The 27160-nt window shown below is 42.4% G+C and overlaps 1 protein-coding gene across 8 annotated transcripts in view; it reads right to left on the reverse strand.

The window, feature by feature from the left end:
• Positions 1-27160, reverse strand: part of MNAT1 (MNAT1 component of CDK activating kinase) — a 115545-nt gene that overhangs the window by 76489 nt on the left and 11896 nt on the right. For all 8 annotated transcript variants that reach the window (XR_006180084.1, XM_042877155.1, XM_042877080.1 and 5 more), the window contains exons 2-3: positions 8719-8871; positions 6966-7039 (exon numbers count right to left, since the gene is read on the reverse strand). Coding sequence is in view for 7 of the 8 variants with exons in the window: in XM_042877155.1 (XP_042733089.1) it covers positions 6966-7039; positions 8719-8871 (227 nt within the window). In the remaining variant the exon portion in view is untranslated. The remainder of the gene's footprint in view (positions 1-6965; positions 7040-8718; positions 8872-27160) is intronic.

Genomic DNA, 27160 nt, shown 5'->3' on the forward strand with positions numbered 1-27160 from the left:
AAGAACACTCTCTTTCCAGGAGTACAGAACTAACACTTTACTTCTATCAGAAACATTCAGTCTTTCCTTGAACCACAGCAAAAAGGGCTAGGCAGGATATAGCTGAAGAAATTCACAGCCTTAAGCAAACAAACAAAATGCTGCATTTATTATTTTTCCCCCTTTTCTAAATAATAAGCACTATCAGGAGGACCGACATTTTAATTCAGTCTGGCTCCCGATAAGCAGCAGAGCTCTTGCAGCCCTGCCCCAGTCTCCTCACTTCAGGAGGGATCTGAGAAGCAGGCTGGTTTTGTGGGCTAAGCATTTGATTGGGAATCAAAACCTGGGTTCAATTTCCAGCTTTGCTGCTGTTCTAGGGCAGATCACTTGACCTCTACACTGGAGGTCTCCCATATATGAGAACCATTAGCAGGAGGATAAAGCTTCCTTTCTCCTGGATACATTCTGCTGTTTCTCCTTACTCCAGCTCCACGTAGCACCTATCTCAGGGTCTTGATCTCACCTCAGGTGGAGCCCTGGACATTACCACAAACCAACACATCGCTCTGAGAGCTCTTTGACTTTCTAAGTTCAGCTCCTTGGGTTTTGGAAGCAAATTACTAATTTCAGTGTATTTTTCCCCACTCCAAAAGGGTTATAAGAACATTTCCAGTTTCTTATTGCAATTACATACTGCTTTCCAGACCTGGCAGCATTTCCTTAATAAAACACAGTATTTCAGTTTAAGCTTTTATTCTTTGAGGGAAGATTTGACCTCCGGTTTCTAGTCTACAGTCCCCAGCTGACAAGCAGCTTCACATTTGAGTATTACAGCACAGAAGAACGGTCATGTGAAAATGCTGGCATTCTATCAGATCAAGGCTCTGCAATGACAGCAGCTGCATGGGAATGTTAGCACTTCCTACAACTTAAATCCACACACCAGCTCTGTAAACTTTTCAATGACGACACAAGAAAGAAATAGCACATGAGCCATGCTGTGCTAGCAGGATGCCCAGATGCCACCTTCAGGTGCAAGAGGAGGAACAAGATGAGATGCCAAAATGCCTCAGGCTCCTGAACATCTTGGTTGTTCCTCTAAAAATAATCCAGCAATAAGCAGATGACCTAGCTTTTGCAAGTATTGCTGCTTGAAACATTCAAGTGGGCTTTTTTTTCCTCAGTTATTAATGGATTCAACAATACACAATCTCAGTTTGTGAAACACCAAACATAAGATTTAAAACCCACATCAGGTAAGAAAGCAAATGTTAGACATACGCAGATCAATGCCTTTATTTATAACTACTTACAAAAGTGAGTAATCTTTATCCTTTCTATCACCTTATATCACCTTGCAGCAAAGTGCTGTGTTTATTTCTCCATCTGCCTCCCTGTGGTGGCTGGAAACCATGGGAAGAATTCTGTCTGCAACCAAATGTCCTCGCACTGATTCTTCTCTGCCTGTCTTCCTCTACTTTGTCACCTCAGGACATGGTAGGGCAGCAATCAGAAAGATTCGTACCTCCTATACCCTCAAAGACCAGAGCAGATCTCTCCTACTAAACAGTGCCTTGCTGTCACTGAGGAAAAAACATCATCCTGGTCCCAGTCACCCTTAGCTATTGCTCCTAAACACCAAGGGGCCCTCATTTCAACACTTAACATACTGGAGATTTACGTTTTATTGCAGCAGTGTGAAGACCTGGTTGTGCCTAAACCGAGATCAGCATCAGCAGCTGCCCCTGAATAAATGAAAAGAATATCCTCCCTCCTACATAAACATCCTAGCAGCAAAACAAACTGAGCTCTCTGACACCACTCAGTTATCAGTGACCAACCTGTCAGCCTAAATACTTTCCAACGTATTTTCTAGTTTATTTTTCATGGGTTTCAAACATCTCTTCATCAATAACTACAGAATGTAGACCTGCCATTTTATCCCCATAATCACAATAGTCAGGTTCATTTTGGAAGGGGGACTGGGTCACGATTACTTCCTTCTCCATGCCCCCACCACTATTTATCTGGCATTTAAAAACCAGCAAATATCAAATCAAAGAACACAGTAACTAATGCTCAGCATCTTACCTTCTACACATATAGGACTACACTGCATTGTTTGATTTGGTTTTATTTGCATTTTGTCAGAAATTTATTTTTAAACTTAATTCTTCCAAATGTTCCTTTAAAAAAAAAAAAAAAACAACAACAACAAAAATTATAGAACTAGAACAGAAAGAGCTAAAAAAAAAAAACACAACCCTGACTCGCATGCTGTATCTCCCCTGAAAAAATATTGGTGCAGGTCTGAATATGACTGGCAAAGCAGATGGCTAGTTTGAAAAGGTTTCAAAGAGAAGACAAGCTTATTTTTGTCTGTGTTAAAATATAGCATAAGCTGATATAAGAGGTCTGAAACCCTTCAGGGAAAAGAAACAGAAGCTGTTTTGTATGCAACAATTATTTATCTGCTTATCCATCTCACACTGGTTCGTTTATAAATTGACTTGCCTTGAGACATCTGTTGAAGTACAACAGGAAGACTATTGTGTTTTCCTGTAACTTTTCATTCTATTTAGGTAGAATTCCTTCCTTTGGAAATTCAGCCTCTGCAGGAAGACTTTCACTGCTTTTTAAAAAGCAACATTTATTCCGCAGTTCTATAACAAATGGGAAGTATTTTCTTGTTATAAAAGGAACTCAAGATTTGAGCCAAAGCTTTGGATCACATGGAACAGTAAGTTGTCCAGAGATGCAGCACTGTGTGTATGTCACTCCACTGCAGAACTTCAAATTCGATCCATCAAAATATCCTTGTTTTAAGTCTGAGATACTGAAAACTATCTGAGATTTCTCCTGCTAGAAGAGACACCAATATTACCACGTTAAAATATTTGTTATTCAAACCTTAGGCTCACTACCTCTCTGGTGAGACAGCAGGTGATTAGTTTAATGACCTACAAAGTCAGTTCCTATACTGATCTTTTTTCCCACATCCACAATCCTCTTAAAACCTTCACCTTCCATTCTCTGTACTTCTAAACCCAGCTAGTGGGAAAATGGCCACACATCCAACTCCTTTCTGAAGGAGGTATTTGTGGATTAAGGAAAACGTTAAGGTTTGCTGTAAAGAACATTCCTCCTACCCTACTACCAAGAACTCCTCCATTACCATCTTAGTAAACAGCCAGCTAGAGACTGAGAATGGCAGAAGTGCTTTGGGCAGAGCACTCTAAGTAGAGTCATGACCACATCCTCAGTCTGCACAGGGAGACCAGAGCTGCTTTGGCACCTTTGCTTGGTGCTTTCCATCTCTTGGCAAACCTGTGGGGCCTCACCCTTTCACAAAGATGGGAGCAGTTTGGTGGTAGAAGAGACAGGCAAGATCTTAAGAGGTCTCTTTCCACCAACATTGCTACAAAAAAAAAAAAAAAAAGTCAGGAAAACCAAAATGCAAAATTAAGCCAGGAAAAAAATCTAGTTAGGCATTACTAAACATTTCTGTTTATTTTCAGTTGTCTTTTCTTGTGACAATTTTCCAGAAAAACACTTTGTTATGGAATTGAATTATTTGAATCACTAATCCCCATCAGATAAGAAGGATCACTGTGGCTGGAACAGCATGATACCGAAATCTCAGTTCAGATGAGATGACTGAAACTGATCTTTGATACGGCCACCCTATTTTACATTAGGTTCCTCCCATTCTTAGCAAAGCAGCACCATCATTTACATACAGGAGAAAACCCTCAAACAATAAACAACATAACCTACAAGCAATCACAGATAATAAAATCCTGTCTACCCAAGGATCACTTGTTAGATAAACGTTGGAAGCAAACAAGTCACCAGGCAGCTGCTATTGCACAAAGTCTCAGAGAAGTAACGAGATCCTGGAATCCAAGGGGCACAAACACAGAAGCCTCCTTCTAACACGAATGTACTGAATGTTAAAAGAAATAATAGCTATTAGCAATTGTGTTGTGGTAATGCCTAGAGGCCTCATTCAGGTATCAGGAGAGCGGTGCCAAGCTGTGTGTACACACAGGATAGGAGGCAGGCCCTGCTTTGGAAAGCTGGCACACCTGGCTTTCAAGAACTGGCTGTGAAGACACCCTGGGGAAGAAGAAAATCTTGTATAAAGCACAAGGAAAGTTTGCATGATGTCCAGAGAGTGCAGCCCTGGTGGCAAACTCTAAGGTTTAACCTCCCAGCAGGACACAGACCTGACTTATTTCAATAGATGTTGCATGCATTGCTCCAAATGATATCTTTTAACCTTTTCACTTCATTATTACTCCCGGTCCTAATGACAACTGTTAACAGTGTTACCAAATCGTCCAACTGATTTTTCTTCTGGAGAAAGCCTGCATTAAAATGTGGTTTCTATTTTAAAGCCTTGTATAACACATTTTAGCCCAAAGCATTATTTAGTGGCTACATTCTAAACCACTAAAAATTTGCTCTTTAAAACACCAATCTGAAGATATGACTACCCTCGTGTTTGACCTTTTCCCCCCACCTCTGTTGCTGTACCACCCAACACTTTTCTTTAAATAGCAAAGTTTGTAGTTATAATACTCCCGCTACAAAGGGGGAGATGTGCTTCAAGTGAGGCCATACATCACCTCAATGGAATAAACCACTGCAGTCACTACAAATGCTGGAGATGATCTACCTGAAACATTTGGAAAAGCTATCAGAATCCTGCCAGGGTCACACAAGCATACTCACACAGGATGTTTACGTATTTTCTCTGCCAAGCAACTACTTTATCTGAAACCCCTTCACAACTTAAGAATCAAAACTTACCAGCAAAGAGCAAACAGGGTAAAGCTGTGCTTTTTAACACATTGACCTTCTCACAGAAAAACTGGGAATTTGGGGCAGGAGAAAGAAAGGGGAAGATCTGGTTCTCTGCACCCTCGCTTCCCAACCTGGCAGCTCTAACAATCACCAGCAGCCCCTGCCAACCTGCCATCCATTGGCCCCATGAGGCAGAGCTTTGCTCCGCATGACTACACTCTTTCTTTCCCTTCCCACAGCCCAGTTTCCCACGTGCACAAACGAGCAGGGAATTCACATATACAAAGAAAAAGGAAATAACTACTCTTACCAGTTAAATCTAAAATACCCATAGAGTTGCAGGCGCCTTTAGCACATTGTTCTGCCATGCCACACACAACATGCCCTAAAAAAGTGCTGAATAAGTAACACTACTGCTGCATATCAGACAGCAGTCAGTTGGAGAGTTCTGCTCAGGAACACAGGCAGGACGTTTGGGGAGATGACAACAATCAATGAAGTCTGAAAGCAAAGTGTGACCATGGGAACAAACGGGGCTTGAATTCTTGTTGGATGCGTTCTTGAATCTAACAAACCCTCTGGATTCTGGATCTACAGTACATTAATAGATCATAAACTACTCCTGTGACTGTGAAGATTAAGAGCCTTTTGACTGCATCTCTTCCTTCCTCACACAACCCCGGCTGAAGGAAGGAGGTATTCCATCTTTCTAGACCTTTCAGGTGTTTTAGGTGTCCCTTCCCAGCAACTAACTTCAATTCCTGGCATGCATTTACTGAGCTCCTACATGATACGTTTGCAGGACCAGCACAATTACAGACAAGTTTGCACTTCTTCACGAGGTTACAAGGATCAGTTTCAAGTTCTGTTGCTTCCAAAGCAAACTGCTATCAGAGGCTCTGGAATCATCTGAAATTTACCCACCTAATCCCAAGAGCTGGGGAATCATCACATGCTGCACAAATTGACAAGGTTCAGGAGTTTTCAGGCAAAACTTCAACTCCCTTGTTGCAGGTACCAGAATATCACATAACAGCAGTAAGTGGGAAACCTGTATTTAAAACTACATCAATACAAAGCAGTTTCCCTTTCTGTGCACACACAGACTCTTCCAGAATCCTCTGGCTAAGCTGTAATCAGTCTTTCTGTTCACCCTCTCCTTCCTCTACACCATCCAAAACATATACAAACAGAACTACACCCACATTGTCTCCTCCAGATATTTGGACCCATATGAGTGTGCCTGGTGTTTCCCAGCCACACGATTTAGCTCTCCAGCCTCAGCCTTCCGATGCCAACAAAAACATGACACATTGCTCACAGCAGTAAGTGTACTGGATATGTTTCTACAAAATGCCTTCGTGCAAAAAGCAGCCAGGGCTCCTTTGAAAAGCAGCATCTCCATGACTTCCTTCAAATGGCATTCGCTGCCTTTTCTGCACATTTTAAGCCACCTCTTCATCCTCCAGGACAGAAAAAAGAGAAGTCTATAAAACCAAGAAGCAAACCATTTAGGAGTCTCTCCTTTGAACACATCCATGTTTTTCTAAGCAAAATCCATCACTCCACCATAAATCACAAGTCACCCTAACTAAGAAAAAAAATAAACTCTGTTGATAACATAGGCCCCTTCCAAAGGGCAAAGTTCTACTTCAACTAAACCAAAGAAAAAGAAACCAACGTCTGTTCCTAAACCTTCTTCTTCTGCACAGCAACACAAAATGCTACCACAGTGGTATGTAAGGTCATCAGCTTCAAAGCAGCTTCAACTACTGTAACTTGCAGAAGCAAAACTGATGAAAGACACCATATGGCTTCTGTCATGGTAGATAAAGCTAATGGAGGCGTATAATGAAAATTTGAATTTCTCTTCTGTTTAATCTTTCCCAGTGCAGCCCCGACAACCGCTTGCAAGCCCTCCTTTTCTAGCTATAAAGCACTACTTCCACTTTGAATTGTGTTTTTCCTTTGGAAGATAAAATATTTTACTTCACAACGCCCTACAGTTCAGCAAATACGGTTAAAATATACAGGAAAAAAAGTAATTAGATAAACATCTGATACTACAATAAATCCTATTACAGGAACCCAACTTCGACATAGGCAGCTTGTCAAGATAAAGGCCTATGGTCTCATGAGCACAGCACATCAAAAATGCAAGCATAAAGACTTACCTATTTCTTCTATTTCTTCCAGGAAATCATTATATTCACTTAGGCTGGGAAAGTCATCCTCTCTTTTATTGTATCTTTGAGAAAGGAGAAACAATCGTTTGTATAATGCACACAGATGAAATTTCAATTCAGCAAGGCTCTTGCTGCAAGCATATTAAGTATTGACCTAGTTTTATCAACAGTGTTCTTTGTTGCTCCCACAGCTGACCAACGTACACAGTCTTTAAAATGAGACAGAAGTGCTTGGAAAGGAGACGGTCTGGTATAAATCAGTGCTATCTTTCCCTACTGTTTGTAGGCTCCTTTTTCAGCAGTTCAGGTAAACAGAAGCACAAAACCTAGTTCATTGTTATTCCAAGCCAACCTGTCACCATGAAAAACCTGATGAAGGCAGAAACAACAGCAACACCCACAAGAAAACTTTTTTTTGTACAAGTACGGAAAAGAGAGTAGGGCTTTTTGCCAACAAAAGAAAGCTTATGTCAGCAGCAAACTCAAAGTGCTACATGATTATCTTACTCCATACCAATAGATCCTTCCAGAACTCATTTATTCAACTCTCTGTAGCTGGAAAAAAGGGACAACAAGTCTGGTAAGAACACAGACAAGCTCTCAAAATCAAGATACGTAGCCTCCCACAATAAAACACAGAACTGAGATTCTGCCTGCTCTGCAGCAGACCAAGACACATGACACCTAGAAATACAAAAACCAAATTCTGAGAACTCAGGCACAGTTCCAGTTTGGAGGGGGAGGTGGGTCTGCCTCCTAAAAATTAATCTGGCAAATCCAAGCAGGCCAAGTATTTTACAGAGTTTTCTGTTCTAACTATGCTTCTTTTTGTCTTTAGTCAATCAAGTTGACTTTATTCCAATTTAACTTTTGTTAGCTTCAGTAGACTTTATAATCAAACCTCAAAATTATTACTTTCCACATCAGCATCTTGTATTCAGTGAAGCAATTCTCTTACATCTCAGCAGTATTATAAGATTCATTTAGTTCAAGTCTTCACTAAGTCTTAGGCAAAGGCTGCCAAGCTACAATTTACCTGTGTTCCCTCTTGCACACCTCTGTCCAAGTTTGCTACATTCCATCAGCCCTCCTTCTTTTAGCACTCATCAAGTGGCCTACTTCTTTTTTCCTTGTAAAATATTGTTTAATGGCCACAAGACACGAGATGCAATTTGAGATGCAATTTATCTCAACTCCAAGAGCTCTCAAATCCACATGACTGTCTCGCAACACAGTGCTTGTAAGCAATGGTTTCTGCTAACAATTGCTGTGTGGAAAACAATGTGAACAAGCCTCTCTTCTGCCCATTTTCATCTGGAAGGGAACTAGCCTTCAGTTCTCCAAACAGGTCCCCAGGCAACAAAACAATCCAGGTCCTAATTCTGCCCCACTCCCATGTTCACCCCTTCAAAGGGAAAGCATCTGTGGTCCTCAGCATGAAATCATCTCCATTTGGGAGGCAGGTCTTTGCCAAATACCCCACACAGAAACACCCAACATTTTCTAACACTAAGTAGGAGTTCCTCCAGGCTAAGTTGAGACTTCATTCCTCAGTCGTTGCACAAAATCAGATTCTCTATAATTCCTCAACGTTAAATGGAGTCAAGTTAAGTTCTGGTGTTGGGTTTTAGGAGTTTTTATTGGTTTGTTTTTAAATTGCTACAGGAAAAATAAGACAATTTTTGAAAATGGGAGCCACGAAACAGATCCATATTCTGATCTTTTGATTGGTGACACTCACATTTTCAGCACTTTCTTACGGATTTCCACTTCCTTGTCAACAGCAGGATCGTCGAAGAGCTGCACCCTGAAGTTACTCTTCCGCAGCGGCGTATCGCACTCATGGCAGTTCCCAGCCCCTCTCACAAACAGCAGCTCCACGCAGCTCTCACATCTGAGGGAGAAGGACGTAGAGGCACATACACGTTAAACTGTAAATGAAAGACTTGGACTCTCTTTTTTTTATTGCACACACTCTCCAAACGAGCACCACATCTCCCCTTTCTTTCACTTTTTGCACACTGTCACATCAAACTCCGCCGTTCTTCCCCAAAGCATCCAACACCTGCACAGAAGCAGGGACTCTGCACCATGCCTGGAAGGAAACGACCTCAGCAGCACAAAGGCATTCACTCACCCTGCCCAAACAGCTTCACCTTTTTGCTGAGCCCGAAAGCTAATCCAAACACAATGATGGGTTTTGTGTCACGAGGAAGTTTGTTTATTGACACCAAACGCATTTCACACCAAGCAGGCTGCAATATCCTTATTTACTCTGAGCACTACCTTGCCACACAAAAAGCCCCGTTTATTTTCTCAGCACGAGGGGGGATACCAGATCCTGCCCAGAGCCTTCCAAAGCCCTTACCAGCATTACTGTGGAGGAACTATTGCAAAAACCCAGCTGAACTCCAGCCCAATATGAAGAAAGGAACCCAAAAGAATCCCTACACCATTTTTACCTGTGCCAGACATTCTGCACCTCTCCCACACTTGCTGTTAATACTTTCAAAATTGCACACAAATAAGTGCCCTACAGAGGTGCACAACAATAAAAACAACCTTCGGGCTTTATTTCTTCTATCTTACTGAAGATTTCAGATTTTAGCATGACACTAACTAGCAAGTCAGCGGGCATTTAAGAAAGGAAGAGCACACTAGGAGCTAAGTTACTGTATAAAAAGTACTTGGATATGAATAAGTGCAAATTTCTAGCAGAGGACACCTGCTGCAGTCATTTCCTACTGCCAAGGGGGGCAAGGGGTATCTATTTATAACCTGGGCATATTGAAGCCAAGACTGTTGTACATTAAGGGCTGTGCTGTGCCTTCAACTCAGCACAAAATCTAAACAAGTTAAGGGAAGCAATACTGACGTGGTTGCAAAGGATCTTAAACAGAACTTCCACCCTGTGGACCGGCTCCTAACTAGACTGGTTCCAGTATACACAGAGGCAGAACTGACTACTGCCAACCAGTTTTGTTCAGCTGCTGTTTGGGAGATTAGAAAGTGTAAGAGAACTGTGATTGTATCCTACAATTTAAAAAAAAAAATACTGCAATTTTGTTTGTTAACAGAAGTAGAACTCCAGCTCTGTAATGCATCTTGCAGCTGACTGCACTAAAGAGCAAATGTTGGATTTACCTAGAGATTTTCCTGCCCTGGCATTCCTCTGGTTAGAGAAACAAATGCACTTAAAAACACTTCAGCTGGGAAGGGAAAAAGCAAACCTTTCAGCAAGCTATGTCTGAAAGTCAGAAGATACAAGGACGTGAGCTCAGGCTGCTTTAGGGAGGTGTTTTAACTCACTGTTAAGCAACACTAAATGAAAGAGAGAGACGAAAGGCTCTTTCTCCTTCCCACAACTGGCCCATGCCTGCAGCAGCCCTGCACACAAGGACAGTTTCACTGTCTCCTTCATTCTGGCAGCCAGCGCTGTTTGTACATCTTTCAACACAGCAACTACAGCACTTGGAAAGAAGAAAAAAAAAAAAAAAAAAAAAAAAAAAAAACAAACCTTTTCCCCTCCTTCCTATTTTTAAGTTATAAAAAAAGGTGAGCAAAGCTCCAGAACTTGGCAAGAGGATCCAAGCACAGGTGTTTGATTTGTTTTTATCACAGTGTTGCCTAAGGACCAACAGAACAGGGTCTCCCTGTGTGAGATGTTATGCACAGACAGTAGCACCTGAAACTACTTCACCTTTTTCCCCCTCCCTCTCTTCCCCAAATCAAAGACATTTCAAGTTTACGCAGGACCCAGCTAGGGAAAACACCCCTCCTTGCACAAGCACTCCATGCAAGTGCTTCAGTGCCTGCCCAAACTGGGAGCAGAGCTCCTAAGGCTAGAAAGCTGCTTTCCTATAAAAATTACATTAAAAAATAAATTTAAAAAAAAAAAAGATGAGTGCAAACTTCACAAGGGGAATCCCATATCAGGTGATTGAGTTCTTTCTTACTCGCACACATCCATGCTTATATTCATTCCTTTTGAACACAGAAGCAGTTATACGGGCCAGGACAGGACCAAGCCCAAGCCCGGCCTTCTCTCCATCTCCCCATAGGTTTAATGCACCCATTTAGACCCATACTCAATCCCAGCAGAGCTGCCTATGCCCCAGTGATGGAAGCACGATGGGTCCCACAACTCCTCCTCGCTCCTGGAGGAGAAAAGCCATCTCCGAAATTCCTGCCAAGTGAGCCCACCTCATCTCCTGGAAAAACAAAGTATCCACGATAGGATACTAAACAGCAGTACACCGCACATCGGTTTGCTCTGTATTTGCTCTCCCTTTCACCCCCAGGAAGGCACGGCTCAGCCTAAGCAGTCTGCAGCGATGCACATTTTTGAGGACAGCAGCACTAAAGCAGCTCAGCGGTTTGGCAGCACCGCTGCACAAAGCACAGCACGCCTTACACACATCTCAGTGCTCAGGGGCTTCAGGATCATACGAAAAATGTTTTGAACGCATTGCAGAAAAAGAGAAGTTCCTCCACACACAAACTCCGTGCAGGGAGGACAAGACATAAGCAGGGGAGCCCCCGGCACATCCAAACTAACGAGGATGGCCCAACGCAAGTGCAGCTCCACAGCACTGCTTATTTTTCTAGCTTGGCTGGCAAGAGAGCAAACAAAACAGAATGAAGGAAGAGCCATTCTCACAAGCAGAGCATTAAATACCCTCCCTTTTTAAATTTTAGATTCTGCTGACCGGAGCAAAAAATTTTCAGGGCTTTGATACGCAGCCATTAATCAGATCAGAAAGAGAATCTTTATTGCTCTTGCTGTTGACTGGGAATATTAAAGAATGAGTTACTGACCTTCTTCACAAGGGCTATTTTTAGTAGATACGCTCGTTAAACAGAATCAAGTATTTAGAATCTCTAAGGCCCTCTTTTTCAGCTTTTATAACCAAGATGTTTCTGTAATTTAAACTAACAGGCAAAACAAACCATCCTCTCCACTATGGAAAAGTTTAGATTAAAAACATAATGATACAGTCTTCTGTACAGAGCCAAGACGAACTCCAAACAAATGAAATGGAAAGTATCAGCAAAAAAAAAAAAAAAAAAAGATGTGTTTTCACTTGTTCCTCAATTCTGATGTCAGATGGAAATTTACTTACAGAAATGGAATGATCCTTGATTTACGGACAGGGAACATTAAAAACAAACAGGACCAAAAACCACACAAGAAAGCTTAGAGAGACATCCCCATTTTTAAATCAAAGAGGCTTCTAAGAACATTCACAGGCTTTTTGTTCAGCTCAGATCAGACTATTTTGAGTCCTGTAAGGACATAAGTGGCACAGTGTGGAGCATGCAGCCATCAGACCTGTTTGTTTCACAACCTCCAGCATGTTGAGCAAGTGCTCAGAACCCACAGAGGTTTCCACCACATAGCCAAGAGCTCGTCTACTATTTGCAATTGGCCATTGCAGGTTTCTTTTCCAAAACCAAGTTGATGGACTAAGAGGTACATCCTAGAATGCAGCTTCTTGGAATGGACTGCCCAGGGAGGTGGTGGAGTCACCGAGCCTGGAGGTGTTCAAGGAAAGGCTGGATGTTGTGTTGAGAGACATGGTTTAGTGGGAGCTATTGGGAATAGGTGAACGGTTGGACTGGATGATCTTTTAGGTCTTTTCCAACCTTGGTGATTCTATGATTCTTCTTGGAGTCTGCAGCAATGAACTTTCACTGATCCAAGCAGCTCTGGGATCCAAACGAAAGCAATTAGTTTGTTGAATGCTACATTACAGGTTAGGTATCAAAAACAGAGAGAAGAGAAAGAAGCGTGACTGCAATGGCACACGTCAGAGAGTCCATTATGGCAGTAAGACATCTCAGGTTATAGGCAGAAATCACAGTTCCATCCACCATCAGATGAAAATGTAATACTTTATAAGCTATATTCAGTTGCCTGCAGCCCCCCTCTGCTCAGCCCACAGTAACATGCACTGCAAGCCTGAACTTCAGAAACCACTTCCAATTTATTTTTTGCCCCACAAGAATACAGAGACCCTAGAGAGCTGATCTTAACCCCTCTTGTAAATAACAGAGTATAACAACAACAAAAAAAAAAATGGCTCTGGTACTCGGTCTATAACTGCATCATGTCAATTCTCAGCATCATCTGCCAAGCATACCATCTTTCTTTTAGACTATTTATACCTTTGGGGAAAAGGATGCACGCATAGACTTTTGTTTCACTGCTGTTCTGTCAGACGAGTTCTACTCCATACTGCAGAAAGGAAGAGGTGAAACGAACCCAGATACCTCAAGAATTCCAAAGACACTCAGCCCCAGGTAACCCTATTTTCCAAACACCCAGACACACGTCTGGGTCATTCTGCAAACACTACAGCCCAGCTCATCCCACCTGCACTCACCAGAAAGCAGACCAGGTTGCGGTTGAACTACAGCCCTGAATGAGTGGCAGTGAAAGCAATAAATAGATAAATAAATAAAAAGGACACTGGGCATGAATTAATGATCAACAGAAACACTTCCACCAGCCATTGTGTTTCAACATCGCCATTACAAAACCATTTCAAGTGGCTTGGGCCTGATAAGGGAGTTTTGCAGCAAACTGAAACTTAACTAATGCAGAACACCAGGCTTTTTTTTTTTTCTTTTTGGACCCCTTAAGCACATAGAAAATACTTCCACTGATGTTTGAATAAAAGTGGTTCTTCATGAGATACTGCTGCATAATCAGTTAAGCACACAATAATGAAAACGTATCCTATGGCACATTTATCTCAATTGAGTCGAGATGACAAGCCAATACTTGAAAGGCCAATTCTTGACAATTCGCAAGCAGCTGCACGGCATTGAGAAATAAATGTTTTCACAATGACTAGGCATACCAAAATCGATAGAGAACTTACCCAATGCACCAGAATAACGACTTCAAATCCATTACAGCCGACTGGGCAAACACATGCACTAAAACAATAATTCAACTATGTCAATAACACTTTTCTTCTGTTTTATTCTCTTTCAGTAAGAACTTTCGCAAGTTTTTCAGGTTCTCAATAGATCAGGCTTGGTTGCTTCCAGGATTAGGAGCTGCCCACGAACACCTGACCCTGAGACACCATTACGAAATTCCCCACATCTGCCTTAAACCTATAAACACACACCTTTCACACGGGGTCCAGCTCAATGCACCCCTTGGCTCACAGCACCCAGCACAAACATGCTTGTCGTTCCCAAGTTCAGGCTCTCACACCGAGCTCCACACAGGACATGCTGCCCCACAGCCATCTGTGACATCAGAGGAACTCCTGCACCACTGCGGGCAGGCCTTGCTGGCTCACTTGCATTGGCTTATAGAACACCTGCAGATATCAGAAATCTCACCTGAAAAACTAAAACACATAATTGAAAATACGCACTTTAGGGACCCAAAGTAGTCACAAGAAATGTTTTGCTTGAATTAAAACAATAGCATGTAGAAGCAAGACAAGGAAATAAGGCTGTACAGTAGAAAGTGGAAAATAAATCAAAATGGTATTAAAGGCATGATGTGATATCCTGACCACAATACTGAGTGTCACAAGACACTCCCACGTTTCACGTCTAATCTCAGACAGTAAGAAGATAAAGTTGATAAAACACACATCTGCAAGAGAACTGGGCACATGCCCAAGGTTTTCCATAAAAACAACAGTGGTCTGGGGTCTCAATGGGAAGCATGCAAGCGTTTTAAAAACCATCTCAAAAGCAAGATTTCTCAAAATCAGAACCTTTACCAATCTCTTGCAGGCATACCTGCTGAATGTTCTGCATACGTTGGCTCTTCTCCCTTGGCCTTTGGGAGGAACCAAGCCAAATTTCTGCCAAAAGCACTGACTTGTATTTGACCCTTAGCATAAAAGCTACACAGTCTGGTTTCCTTGAACTATTCAAACACAGTGAGATACCTTGGACACATGTACTGTGTAACAGCTAAACAGAACGGTCTATTGGAACAAAGACAACTTCCAGTCCTGACAGCACTGAGAACACTGCTGGTGCTCAAAGAGCAGCGTACAAGGAAGAACCAGTAGGTTTCCTTGGCTTGAAAGTCACAGCAGATTGTGCTTTCAAAGTGCTCTGTACTAGCTGCTGTTTTATGATAGAAAGCAATCAACTATTTCCTCTCAGATAAGTAGTTTTAGATAAATAGTTTCATTCATTGCTGTCAAAAACTAGTGACCAAATAAGTTGTGAGACACCATCTTCTGTTCCCATGAGCAGCAAATGTCTTCACAACCTTGATTTTGTATGTTCAACAGAGGAAGCCAACACTTGCATTTCTATGTGTTGAGGCAGCAGCAGTTCCAAAGCTGTTCATCTCCCTTCACCCTGCTGCACAACGTCCCTTCCCTGCTGCCATCTCTCACAGGCCAGAAACAAACACTTGTGCAGCCATATGGTTATTTGCTGAGTTTTTTTTCTGCCAGACAAACTCACCCACTTGGTTCACCGCATAGCTCACATATACCAGCACATAGCAAAGGGCAAAGTGAAAAGAGGAACCAGCAAAGAGGGTGAGAACACTTCAGTAGGATATTGCCAAATATAAAATCACAGTCAGAGCAGTACGTATATCACACTATGCCATGGAGGTCTCGAAAGACACATGTTTCAGAATCATTCCTTGGGGAGGCTGAAGCTGGAAGGGGAGTTGTGTTCAGCATCAGAGGATGCCAGTGCCCAGAAGAATGGTGAAGGGCTGTATGAGGAATGCCACATACCTCAACAGCTTGGCAGATCCCACCTCCAAGCAGAACAAGAAGAACCCATGAACGAGCTCCAGGCCCCAACAAGTCTGGCAGCCAGACTTCCTGCAGACAGGTCAGGGCATCCCACAAAAAGCATTCACATTCAGGCAGCTTGCACCACTGTATTTACACACAGTTGGTACTGACAGCCAGGGATCCCTTGGCTGAGGCCATGCATGGAACACAAGCAGAACAGCTGGGCTGCAAAGAACAAGGATGGCACTGCAACAACTGAAGCTGATGTAGGCACACAGCCTTGAAAGCTTTGAGAACAAAAGGCCCTCCACAGTGTCCAGCATGGAATCACATTATGGCTGAGGCTGGCAGGGCCCTCTGGGTGCCTCTGGCTCAGGGTTCCCAGGCCTGCATCCAGGCAGCTTCTGAAGGTCTCCCAGGAAAAGGCCCCACAACATTTCCAAGCAGCCTGAGCTGCATTTAAAGCTATCTGAGATGCGACATCTCAGCCCTTGGAGGAATACTTCCCCTAGAAAAGACTTCCTCACAAGTGCCCATGAAAGTAACCACAGCAAATTGAAGTGGAAGATGCCCAGAGCCAAGCCCCAGGAGATGCTGTTTGAGATGAAACAAGACCCAGCATCAAGGTACTGGGAGGCAGCATGAAAAGTTTCCTTCCTAAGCTTTGAATTCAAGAGCACGCAATGCTGTCTATTAAAACGTGTCCTTCCCTTCCCTCTCCCAAAGCTTTATGACATTCTTTTAGCTTGATCCAGAAGCATAAGAAAAGAGAATAGGATTAATAAGCATCCTCCTTTACTCGAGGGTACCCTCGGCTGCTTCATCAATATCCCTCCCGAGAGGAGCACTGCAAAAATCACAATGGAGTTTAGTAAGCTTATGAGGAAGACTTCATGACCTGGTTGTGTCTTGAAGACAATTTGAATTACTAATTGAGAAGAGGTCATTCAGTCCTATCTATGGCCCTAGCTGCTTGCCCTAGTTCTGTTTTTAAAGCAACAACATGCACAGCACAGATGTTCTAGCATCTGCTCTTAACAGAAATAACTCCTAACCGTCAAACTGAAGCACTCTTTCTTAAATTACACAGATCCATATTCTCCCATCAATAACCAAATCATTTATCTTATCTGGCATAAAACACGATGTGTGAATGTCTCAGAGATCCAAGCTTGATTCACTTGGGTCAATTTTTGTCACCTGGAAAAGGAGAGAGGGTAAAATCATACCGTTCAGTTTGTCTGACCTTAGCAACTGATAAAACAGCACCAAAGAATGAGAGCAAGCATTCTTTGCCCATCTTATTTCAGATAGTACAGCAATTTAAGACATAAGCAACAGATATATATTCAAGCATGTGGAAAAAAAAATCTGTTAGCATATTTCCATATACGTTAGCTGATGCTTACTTCTGTACACTTTGCACTACAACACGTCTCAGCTTGGAAGCAAAACAAGTCTAGATGGATGGTTTCTGTGCAGCAAAAGGTGGTGGTAATGCCTCAGCAGCCCATCGTTCCCTCCTCTTCATCAGCCCTATGTGGACTCAGTGCACAAACCACTTCTCAAGACTGCTGCCATTTGGTGAGACAGGCCAAAGGCAGCAGCACCCTTTCAACAGTAAGGATTCAGGTCTGCCAGGTAAGCGTAGGTAACTTACTCCCAATTCTCTACCGGAATTCCAATGGATTGGGCTGTTCTTATTTGCCTGACCTACAGCCATGTTCAGAGTGGCTTGCTAAAGCTTTCTTGCCTCTACTGTAACAATGTGAAAGAATGGGAGAGAAGAAAGAATGACATTGTCCTTAAAGAGCTGACAGAGCTGAGCCGAAATTATGGTTAATATTGAAAGCTGCAGAAAAGTTCATTAAAGAAAATAAAAAGGACCAACATTTTATTGCCATCTTGCACCCACACGACTCAATCCTTGACAGGTTTGGGTGAGTATTTTTTCCAAGTGAAAGGCATAGGAAAAATAGGAAAAAAAAATGACAGAGTGAAAGGTTTGTGTACATCCATTTTTGAAAACAGACAAAAAATTAAGATGAAATGGTATGTATTTGGCAAGACAACCATCAAAAAAATCTAACAAGCAATTCACAGCTTGCTGAACAAGTTCACTTGAAAATAATCACACACAGACAGTGCTGGAAGGGCCTGCTGGGGTCATTCCCTGCATTTCCACGGAGTATTTGATATCTGCACATCTGCCCCAAATGGCACAGCAAGTTAGACTTACAGGTTTCCTCTACTATCTGTAACCAAGCAGATTCTATTCTAAAAATTCAAAAAATAAAATAAAATGAAAAAATAAAGCTTTTTTTTTTTTTTTTTTTAATCTCACCAGACTCCATTTTCCTCTGCATACGTGCAAAGGAGCATCCTTCAGAAAACCCCAGCAGTAGCAAATCAAACTGCTTCCCCCTCCCTCCTCTCATTTGGGAATCTCCTACTTCCTACCAATTTTTAAGGGTCATTCCTCACTTCATTTTCACATAATCCCTAAACAACCATTATCACATCTTTACTCAGCATGAGGTAAAATATAGACTGTGCTTCGTAAACAGTGGAGACCTTAAGATTACATTCTTAGTGGGACACAGCATGATAAATATTTCAGGGATGTCTCGAAATATCCTACAACATGTAGTGTATATATACATGTAATATATATCACATATAATGTGTGAAACAATCTCAAAAATAAACATTTTTAGTTTTTTCTTTTTAAATAGAGAGAAAAGAGCAAAGCCTCCCCCTATGCTGGCCATCAAGCAGGTCAGTCTGCAATTTCCCTTTTAAGGGTGGCACAGATCCTAACCTACTTGAAGCCAGCTAGGAAGCACTTCTTTGCATTGCAAATGTAATCATTTAAAAATCAAATCAAAAAAAAAGCACATATTTTTTCCTTGATTCTGAGCTTAAAAACAAACAGCAATTGCTATTTTAATACATTAACCAGGTTGGTTAACACCAACTTGTTACTACTACTCAAAACCTTCTGAAGGCAAGGAAAGTGGTCATATCCAGTGCAACTCTTCATAGAGGAAGGTATTAAATAAAAACAAGGAGGACACGTGCCAGGCCTTCATTAGCTGCACTGGCATCTCAAACATTTCCTAAAGACTGTAGGGAACAAAAACCCAGCCCTGTTCCATAAAGCTGGAGGTACCTTCAAAGGTTATCAAACATGACAAAGTAAGCAAATATTTTACTCACCAAAGAGGTAACACAAATTATTTTCCCAAAGTTGCAGCACATCTCAAACTATTTAATCACGATGACGATGTATGTGCTACATATAAGAGTTATGTGCTATATATTCTATTCCCTTTAGTGGCACAGAAGAAGCAGCACGATGCATTACACTCTTGTTTGTGCTTCTATCCACATGCATTATATGCCACAAAGCTCACAGATCAGCACACCCAGAGCTGTTACCCTGCAGTGGATGCAAACACTCAGACAAGAGACAACCCAGGACACAGGCAGGGGAGCACACAGCTGCATCTCCCCCCAGCTTTTCACATTCTAATTTTTACCCAAAACTTTGAAGCGAGACAAATATCCACAGATCTGTTCCTCTTTACATGTTGGAGCACAGAACTGTTGGATGGTTGTGTGGCTCACAGCCAACCCACAGCCATCACTGCTCAGGCAGCACAGCTCTGCCACCCCACAGGTCCCCACTGATTGAGTACAGGGCTGTCAAAAATACACAAGGAAACAAACACCCCAAGACATAGATGATCAGTTCTAGACAATACTTGAGCTTATCTGTTTCACCCAAACATCAGCTGCGAAGCCTTCAACAATGCTGCAGGTTTTCTCATAAACACCACACCGTTCATAATTACAGAGATCTGTGCACCCATTTTGTATTGGGATCACAACAGCTGCATTAAAAACATTGTTCCCAGTCTGAGAAACAACCCTATTACTTTCCTTATCCACATAAACTGCACGCGATAAACACTTGATACTATCTAGCACTGCTAAAAGCAGTCAAATTAAAACTAATCAGGAGACTATAGCCTCCAGCACATATCCCTAGAAAGACTGGAAGCCTTTGAACACACAGTTCTATGGTTTTCAAATGCTCCCAGCGACATTTGAATAGTAAGTCATTCTCCAAGCAAATCTGGGGTTCTGCAGATCCTTCAGAAAAGCAACAGCCCTCTAAATTGTTTGACCAACAGGTTGGGGGTCCAGTAAAAAAACCTCAAAACACAAAGGACAGGACGCCCTGAAATGAGGAATCTCACCAGTTTCTAACACTGTGGAGGTGCCCACTCCAAAAGTAGGCCAGAGCAAACTGTGTACACAAAGCATAAAGTTTTCTTGATTACAAAATGAATCTATAAGGAGATTCCAGACTGTGAATTATTTACTATCATCATTTCAGAGCATTATATATGAGTGAATTATTGGGCTCAATCCTGCAAACTTTAAGCACAATTTGCTACTGATGTCCAGCAGGGACACCCTGGGCAAACAAGGCTTCTTCAGGACTGGTTTTCAGTCTGTTGGCTGAGGTTCTCTCTCCACACAAACCTCTGTTCTCCTCAAACCTGGAAGCACAAGCTTAGCATTGCAGCACTCTCCAGGAAATCCACCATCTTTCCCACTTCCACAAAGGACATAGCCAGGTTTACCAGTCACAAATTATAAAGGGATCCAGATGTGAGGAAGGCACAGGCTGCCTGTAGATCCCAAAGCTCACACAGAAGCTGTGCAGACCCCAAGAAGCCAGAACCCGGTACAGGAGCTGCAGTTGGTGACTATGGGGCTGTTGCACAACAGCTGAATCTGAAGAGCAGCGACATGCAGACTGTTGTGTTACTGTTACATTACTGTTCAACTGCAAAGACTGGAATCCCTGTAAAACAAGTTTGGTGGCACTCACAAAATCTAACATACAGGGTTAACCAGCTGAACAAAATTCCCCTGTAAAAAATATGCTTGGCCTTAAAATAAATAAATAAATAAAAATCAGAGGACGGATCACATTATCAAAGTGCCTCCAAGGTGGGAAGCAACACAGTTCTACTCACCGTGGTGTTCAACAGACCAGCCCAAACCTGCTGTCCCACCATGGTCACCTTCCTCCAGCAATGCAGTTCAGTGGGGTGCAGGCAGGGGTTGTCAGCCCCCAAACAATTTCCTGCCTGTTGTGCTCATTAGAAAAAAATACACATGTAAATGAATTCAGTGATCCTACAGAGCATGTAACTGGCCCTTCTTTTTCCCCCCTTCAAGGAGGCCCTACATGTCACCTCATTCACACTACATCAGCACCAATCCTGGCACACTGAGTTTTCAAAACCACTGTATATTAAAAATAGAATGCATGACTCAGGTGGTTTAAGGATGCATATGCTTACACAAAAAAAAAAAAAACCCACAAAAATATCACTTCTAATAGCAATTTATACAATAGTCGGCAAAACTGACAAAAAGTTGGCTGCAAAACTTTCAAATGATGGAACTGAACCACACCATGTGTTCTTTAAGAAAAATTAGAGCTATTAAAATACAGGGTAGGGAAAACTTCCTTGCTGATCAGCCCTTACGTAGATTTAATGTCACTGACGGTCAACGTTCACCTTTTATCTGAAGGTGCTCTCATGGAGGCAGGGGCAGCAGAAGCAATCTCCTGCCTCTCCTTGTCTGTTGAAGGCCTGACATTAATGCTTACACCTCTCAGCCTGCAATCACACAGATACAATCACACCGAACTCTTATCAATACTCTATGGGTGGAATTAAGACTCACTCAATTTCTCGTGAGCTTTAAATGATAAAGAGTTAAAACTGTGGGAATGTACATAATAAAGGTAGCTTAAAGTGTAATGCGGGCTAAGGCATTAAGAGTGAATGCACTAATAAGATAATAGCATGTTTTGGTTCTGCTGGAGAGGCAGGAATTTTTCACTGAGGGCACAAACAGCCCCAAGTGCCAGCAGCACCTGCACCGTGCCCCCACCCACACAGCAAACAGCTGACACTAAGGACAAACTGCTCCTGCAGCAGCAATCTATAGCAAAACCAGTTTCAAGTGGAGCTGAGTGGTCCACGAAGCGGCCAAACCAAAAGTTGCTCTTTGTTTTTGACAATATACAGTTCAGTCACTTTTTCCATCCCTGGGGTATCCATTCAAGAGGCGTGTTAAAACTCAATACTTCACCACTGGCTACACAACAGTTTACAGCCTATAGACTCATTTTAACTTTCTCAGACATAACATGTCAGAAGTTGACTATATTCAGATCTATTTTATTACTTAAAAAAAAAAATCTGGTCTAATCCTTCAGGCAACTGCTGGAGAGGAGAGTTTGTTTCATAGCCCACTGGGAATGGAGGAGGCCAAGGAAGGAAGGGAAACAAAACGACAACCTCTGGTGGGCTTCAGGGTTTTGGATTCCACACCATACTTCTAATTTGAACAGCCCCACAGGTACATCAGTGCTTAAAACCAGACTTCATTATCATTCACAAACTCAAGCCCTGCAAGACAACGGCCTCCAGAGAGCAAGCACAAACATCCACACTACACAGAAAGGAGAAGAGAAAAATCAAGGAACAGATTAAACACCTGAGAAGATTCTTATTAGATGCACTGAGTAATTCCTATGTAACTGCAGAGCTTTTGTTTTACTTAGGAAGACAGTGTGGATTTAGGGCTGCCCAGCATTCCTTTCTGCAAGCAATCCTAGCAGCAAGGCTATACTTACACTAAACATGGAGGGGAAACTGATCAAGAACTGCTTTCCACTTTTTCACCGCAGACGTAAGTATTCGAGTCTTATTCAAAAAGAAAAGCTATAAAGGAATAACATACATTAAAGGGAAACTGCTTCAAAGAAGTGAGAGCCTAAACTCGGCACACCAGGCTACAACTCCACTTTGTTCCACTCAGCAATACCAGCAAGGGTCTTTCCACCACTGAGGAAACAAACAAACAGAAAATCACCACTGCTTCCTGTGCTACAGGAATTACTTATCAACTATCAAATTCACACAGAGCAGAAACAAGCAGAAGAACCACGCTGCCCAAAGGGATGCCTGAAGACACGGAGCCCACGTTCCCTGTCCTCAAGGCACAACTATAGAGAACTGTATTTTTGGTTTCTATTTTTGGGACTTTGCTCGTCCTGTCTGAAGATCACCCTGCTCCAAAGGTCGCATGGCAGAAATGCTTCCTGCAGCTTTCACAGGCTGCTGATGCCACCTGGAGAAAATGCGTCACGCCGATCACTGCCAGAGCACCAAGGAAAACAGGTCAGAAGACAAAAGCCTTCCTCAACTTGAAGCGGTGTTTACGAATGTGATGAATGCCAGTGTGTGTCCTAGCATGCAAGCTTGAAAATAAGTCAAGCACCTGGACCTCTGCACAAAAGGCTGACTCACCTGTACGGCATCCATTATCCTTTGCAGAGACCCCGAGTTTTGCACTCCAGGGACACAAAGTACTTTCAGGAAGCTAAAGGCAGCGTGACTTTTCCTTGTCCTTCTCTGCAGCTGCACACAGCAGGTAAGAGCTGTGGGATTGCTTCCCAACCACAGGCAGCAATGACTTGCATGCACACAAAACACTCCCAAGATCCATCCCTACTCTACTCTAAGAGCAGAACAATAAACAGCAGAGATTCAAGAACCACAATCACCTAAACTCAGTGTTACTCCCCATCCCACCTTGCCACTCCACTGAGAAAAGAACACACGTAACAAAGCAAGCACTCCAGCGAGAGACGCTGCATTAAACAAGTCATGGGGAAACTGTGATTTTCTTGTTCACACTGTGCCCTCAAATTTGTTTGCCTTTCACACTATAGCTAATTCAAGGCTGTTGCTTTTCCCTGTGCAAAGCCATCGTGAGCTGAGACTGCAAGGGTTTTTCAGCTACCAATGTGAAAGATGCTTAAAAGAAGTCCGCAGAAGTAACATGTTGTGATGGCAGCCACGACGCATCAAATATCAGACTTGCTTCATGGTCAGTCCCACCACAACCAAAACAGATTCTGCTTTGCATTGTCTTCCCTTCCATTTACGTAGGGAAGAAAAACAGGCAAAATGAAAATCATCGCTCACACGAAGTACCACACATTGATCATCCTGCATAACACAGCACACAAACACCTCATTCACACTGCTGACAACACCAGGAGACCAACGTAAAATGAATCCCTTTGCTCCAGCTTTGAAAGGGCTACGAAGAGACCTGAAAAACTCTGACCGTGCTTCCAAGCAAAAAGTTGCATCTTCCCCAGCACAGCTCTTTCCAAACTGCGGCACTTCCAGTAATCCACAAATGATCTTTTCATTCTCAGGAACATAAGCTTTATACAATACAAAGAGATGGTTGCTTGTGATTTGTTTAAGCCAAATCCAAATCCAAGCTGTACAGCGTTTGAGCAAAAAAAATCATGCTCTGCATGCTCAGGCTGTCAACTAAAGCAAACACATCAACCCCCACCGAATGCAAAGGGGAAATTGTGTGGGATCATCCAACATCCAAAGTTTTGGGGCATGGCTGCCAATAGCTACATGGTTAATTCATGCTGAACAAACACTACCAGGACTGCCGACCTCCCGGTGCGGGGCTGAAACCATCATCAAGGAAGCACGTGAACACTGCATACCGTTATTTTTACCCAGCATCACCTATGGCTACAATTGCAAGGTGCAGTCTAGCCCTACAGTAGCTCATCCTTCTTTCAAATCTAGGCTGATATGGCTTCCCAGCCCTCATTCACATCCTAAAGCTTGTATTCAGTTTCCTGGGAGCAGCATAAGGAGCTAATCCAGTTGAAAACCATCAAATGGATCAAGCCCTGCACTGGCTCACCTTTCAATGCCAAAAAAAACAAATGTAGGAACACATGGTAGGACAAGCATGCAATAATGAGGATATCTGAATTTCAATGAGCTGGACTTACCATGAAGACTCAACTGGAAGTCACCATGTATGTGTCCAGCAATTTCTTTTATTACTTTTTATTACTTTTTACCAAACTGTTGCTCATCTTTTTCCTTCCTGTCACCCTTATACATAAAAGGCATGGTCAACAAAGTCTTCATGCACAAAGCAAATACGTGTCCAATCAAAAGCTTGTATTTGCCAGAAGCAGAGCACAAGCAGACTCAATGTTTTGAGCGCAAGCAGTAACAGTACTGCCAAAAAGGGCACAATCACAGATGCTTGACAGAGCACAGCCTTCTTCGTGATTCAGCTTAAAAAATGCACAGACAAAACCTGCATGGGAAGGGGCATGACTGCCAAAGAGTCTCAGAAAACAAGAGAACCCACAGGAAAGGCAGAGAGGCAGTTAAAAAGCAGATGCTGCTTATCCCCACCTCCTCCCTGTACCTGCATCAGCACTGCAGCTTGCTGCCTTTCCAACATGCAGATGTAACTGTGGGGTTGGGACACAAGGTCTAACAAATGTGAAACAAGGGGGGAAAAAGGAAAAAAAAGACACCGTATCCAGCTTAATCCCACTCTTTTTCAAACTCTACTGCTTCTTTTTAATCTTAGTTTCCCTTCCTCCAGGATCAAATGTTCAGCTTTAATACTGCACAGCAGCATTGAGATGACCCAGTGCATTAGCTGCCCAGAACACTGTTTTACACAAGTTAACCTGTCACCTATGTGCTCCATGTCATAACACTAAATAAAACCTTTTAAAACCTTAAGAACTGTACTGCAAGGTTGAGATATAATTACCTTAATGAACACAAATACCTTTTCTGGAATGCCCAGTAGCTATTCATAGAATCAACACAGTCCAGCTTTAACACTCTTCACCATGATGAGGCTCTCAAATGCTCATCTTTGTTTGCTGTAGAAGGAAGTTGTTGGAAAATAAAAGGGTAAGTGGCAAAGTTCTAACATTCCCCCAGAGAACACTTCTGAGAACCCTGTAAAGTCTCGATTCTTCTCATCAGTACTTTTGTGTCACATGAGAAACATAAGCATCAAAGGTTTTGTACACAGAGTCACTGTGTACCATGAGAAAGGGAAGAAATGAACAAGCTTATTATTCATTACAGATGCTTGATAATGTCCAGTAGATACTTGGCTATCAAATAAAGATGAAAATGTTCTCTGAATATGGTACAAAATAAACTCCTAAAAGATTTTTAAAAAACAGCATTCCATGCCAATAATCATGTTATCATATATACAGAGAAATCAAGCTCAATCTGAATGAGAAAACCTTTTTCTAGTATTTCCTAACTTCTGAGCTCTGGAATCCAAAAGAAAGGTTGGAGCATAGTTTGTATGTGCAATTAGTATATACCATAAGAGCCCCCACATAAAAACAAATTTTCCTTAAAGCATCTGGAAAAAAAACTGCAGAAATTAGGAAAGTAAAAAATAAGTTTGTGCTGAAGTTCCTCCAAGCTTGCAAAAAACTTTTCTCATCATAATAAGGTTGCATTTATTACAAAATCACAGTAAAAAGCTGCCCCAGACAGCAGGTCACACTTGAGACTGACAAGTAAAATAGCTGGTGTCACTCAGGACAAGATGATAGAGAGTCATTTAAGACTGTTGAACTAGTAAAGTTTAAAAACAGAACAAACACACACTGTTCTTTCTCAAATACCTTCAGTCTCTACTGCGAACAGTCCCAGCCAAATATGAAAAGTGACTCTTAAGACAAACTCCTAACTTACTGCTACCAATTTACCTTAAATAAACTGTGTCAAGTAAATGACTTCATAGAGAAGCAACCATCAGAAAAGATGCACGCATTTCAGGAGTGAAAATAAATAGTGATCAGGAAAGTAATTGCTACATAAGGAATCTCACTGCTCCTATGGACTACATGGGTGCTCAAACATCTGATGAACTGAGCTCATCTTCGGGAACACCAGCCTTGCCACACAGCTCTCCTCTTCCCCAGTGCTCTCCTCTGCATGGCTAGGAAACAAGAACTTTCATTAGGAATCTGAACTTTTTAATTAGCCATCAGAAATTCAGTAAATACACCAATCAGTACCTAATGGAAATGTCTGATGCTGCCCAGCAGCTCCATAAAATGCCTGGAGCAGACTGGAACAGCAAGTTTACTTCCCTGTTCAGGATACATCAGATCACGCAAACCAGATCTCTTCTATTAAGGCAAGAGTCTCTGAAAGCCTTACAAATTGGGTAGGGCAGGATTCAGAAGGTAAAAAAAGCCATACTCTTGCTGGGATACACTCTAGGGACCAGGAAACAATCAGAGCCAGGTCTTGCAGAGACCGCAGGCTGTGCTGCATTGCTTAACTTCCCCTGGCAAAGGCTTGCATCCCAGCAGGACAGGGCTGGCTGGGGAGGCAGAAGTCAGAAGCCAGGCCACTCCTGCCCTGCCTGTCCCCACTGCCTGGGGACGACAGCCACAAGGCTCCCTGACACTGCTGGTGGCAGACAGTGAGCAGCACAAGACAG

Source organism: Lagopus leucura, unplaced genomic scaffold, assembly GCF_019238085.1.
Source record: "Lagopus leucura isolate 7727_CA_CO unplaced genomic scaffold, USGS_WTPT01 Super-Scaffold_1, whole genome shotgun sequence".
NCBI classification, from domain to species: Eukaryota; Metazoa; Chordata; class Aves; order Galliformes; family Phasianidae; genus Lagopus; species Lagopus leucura.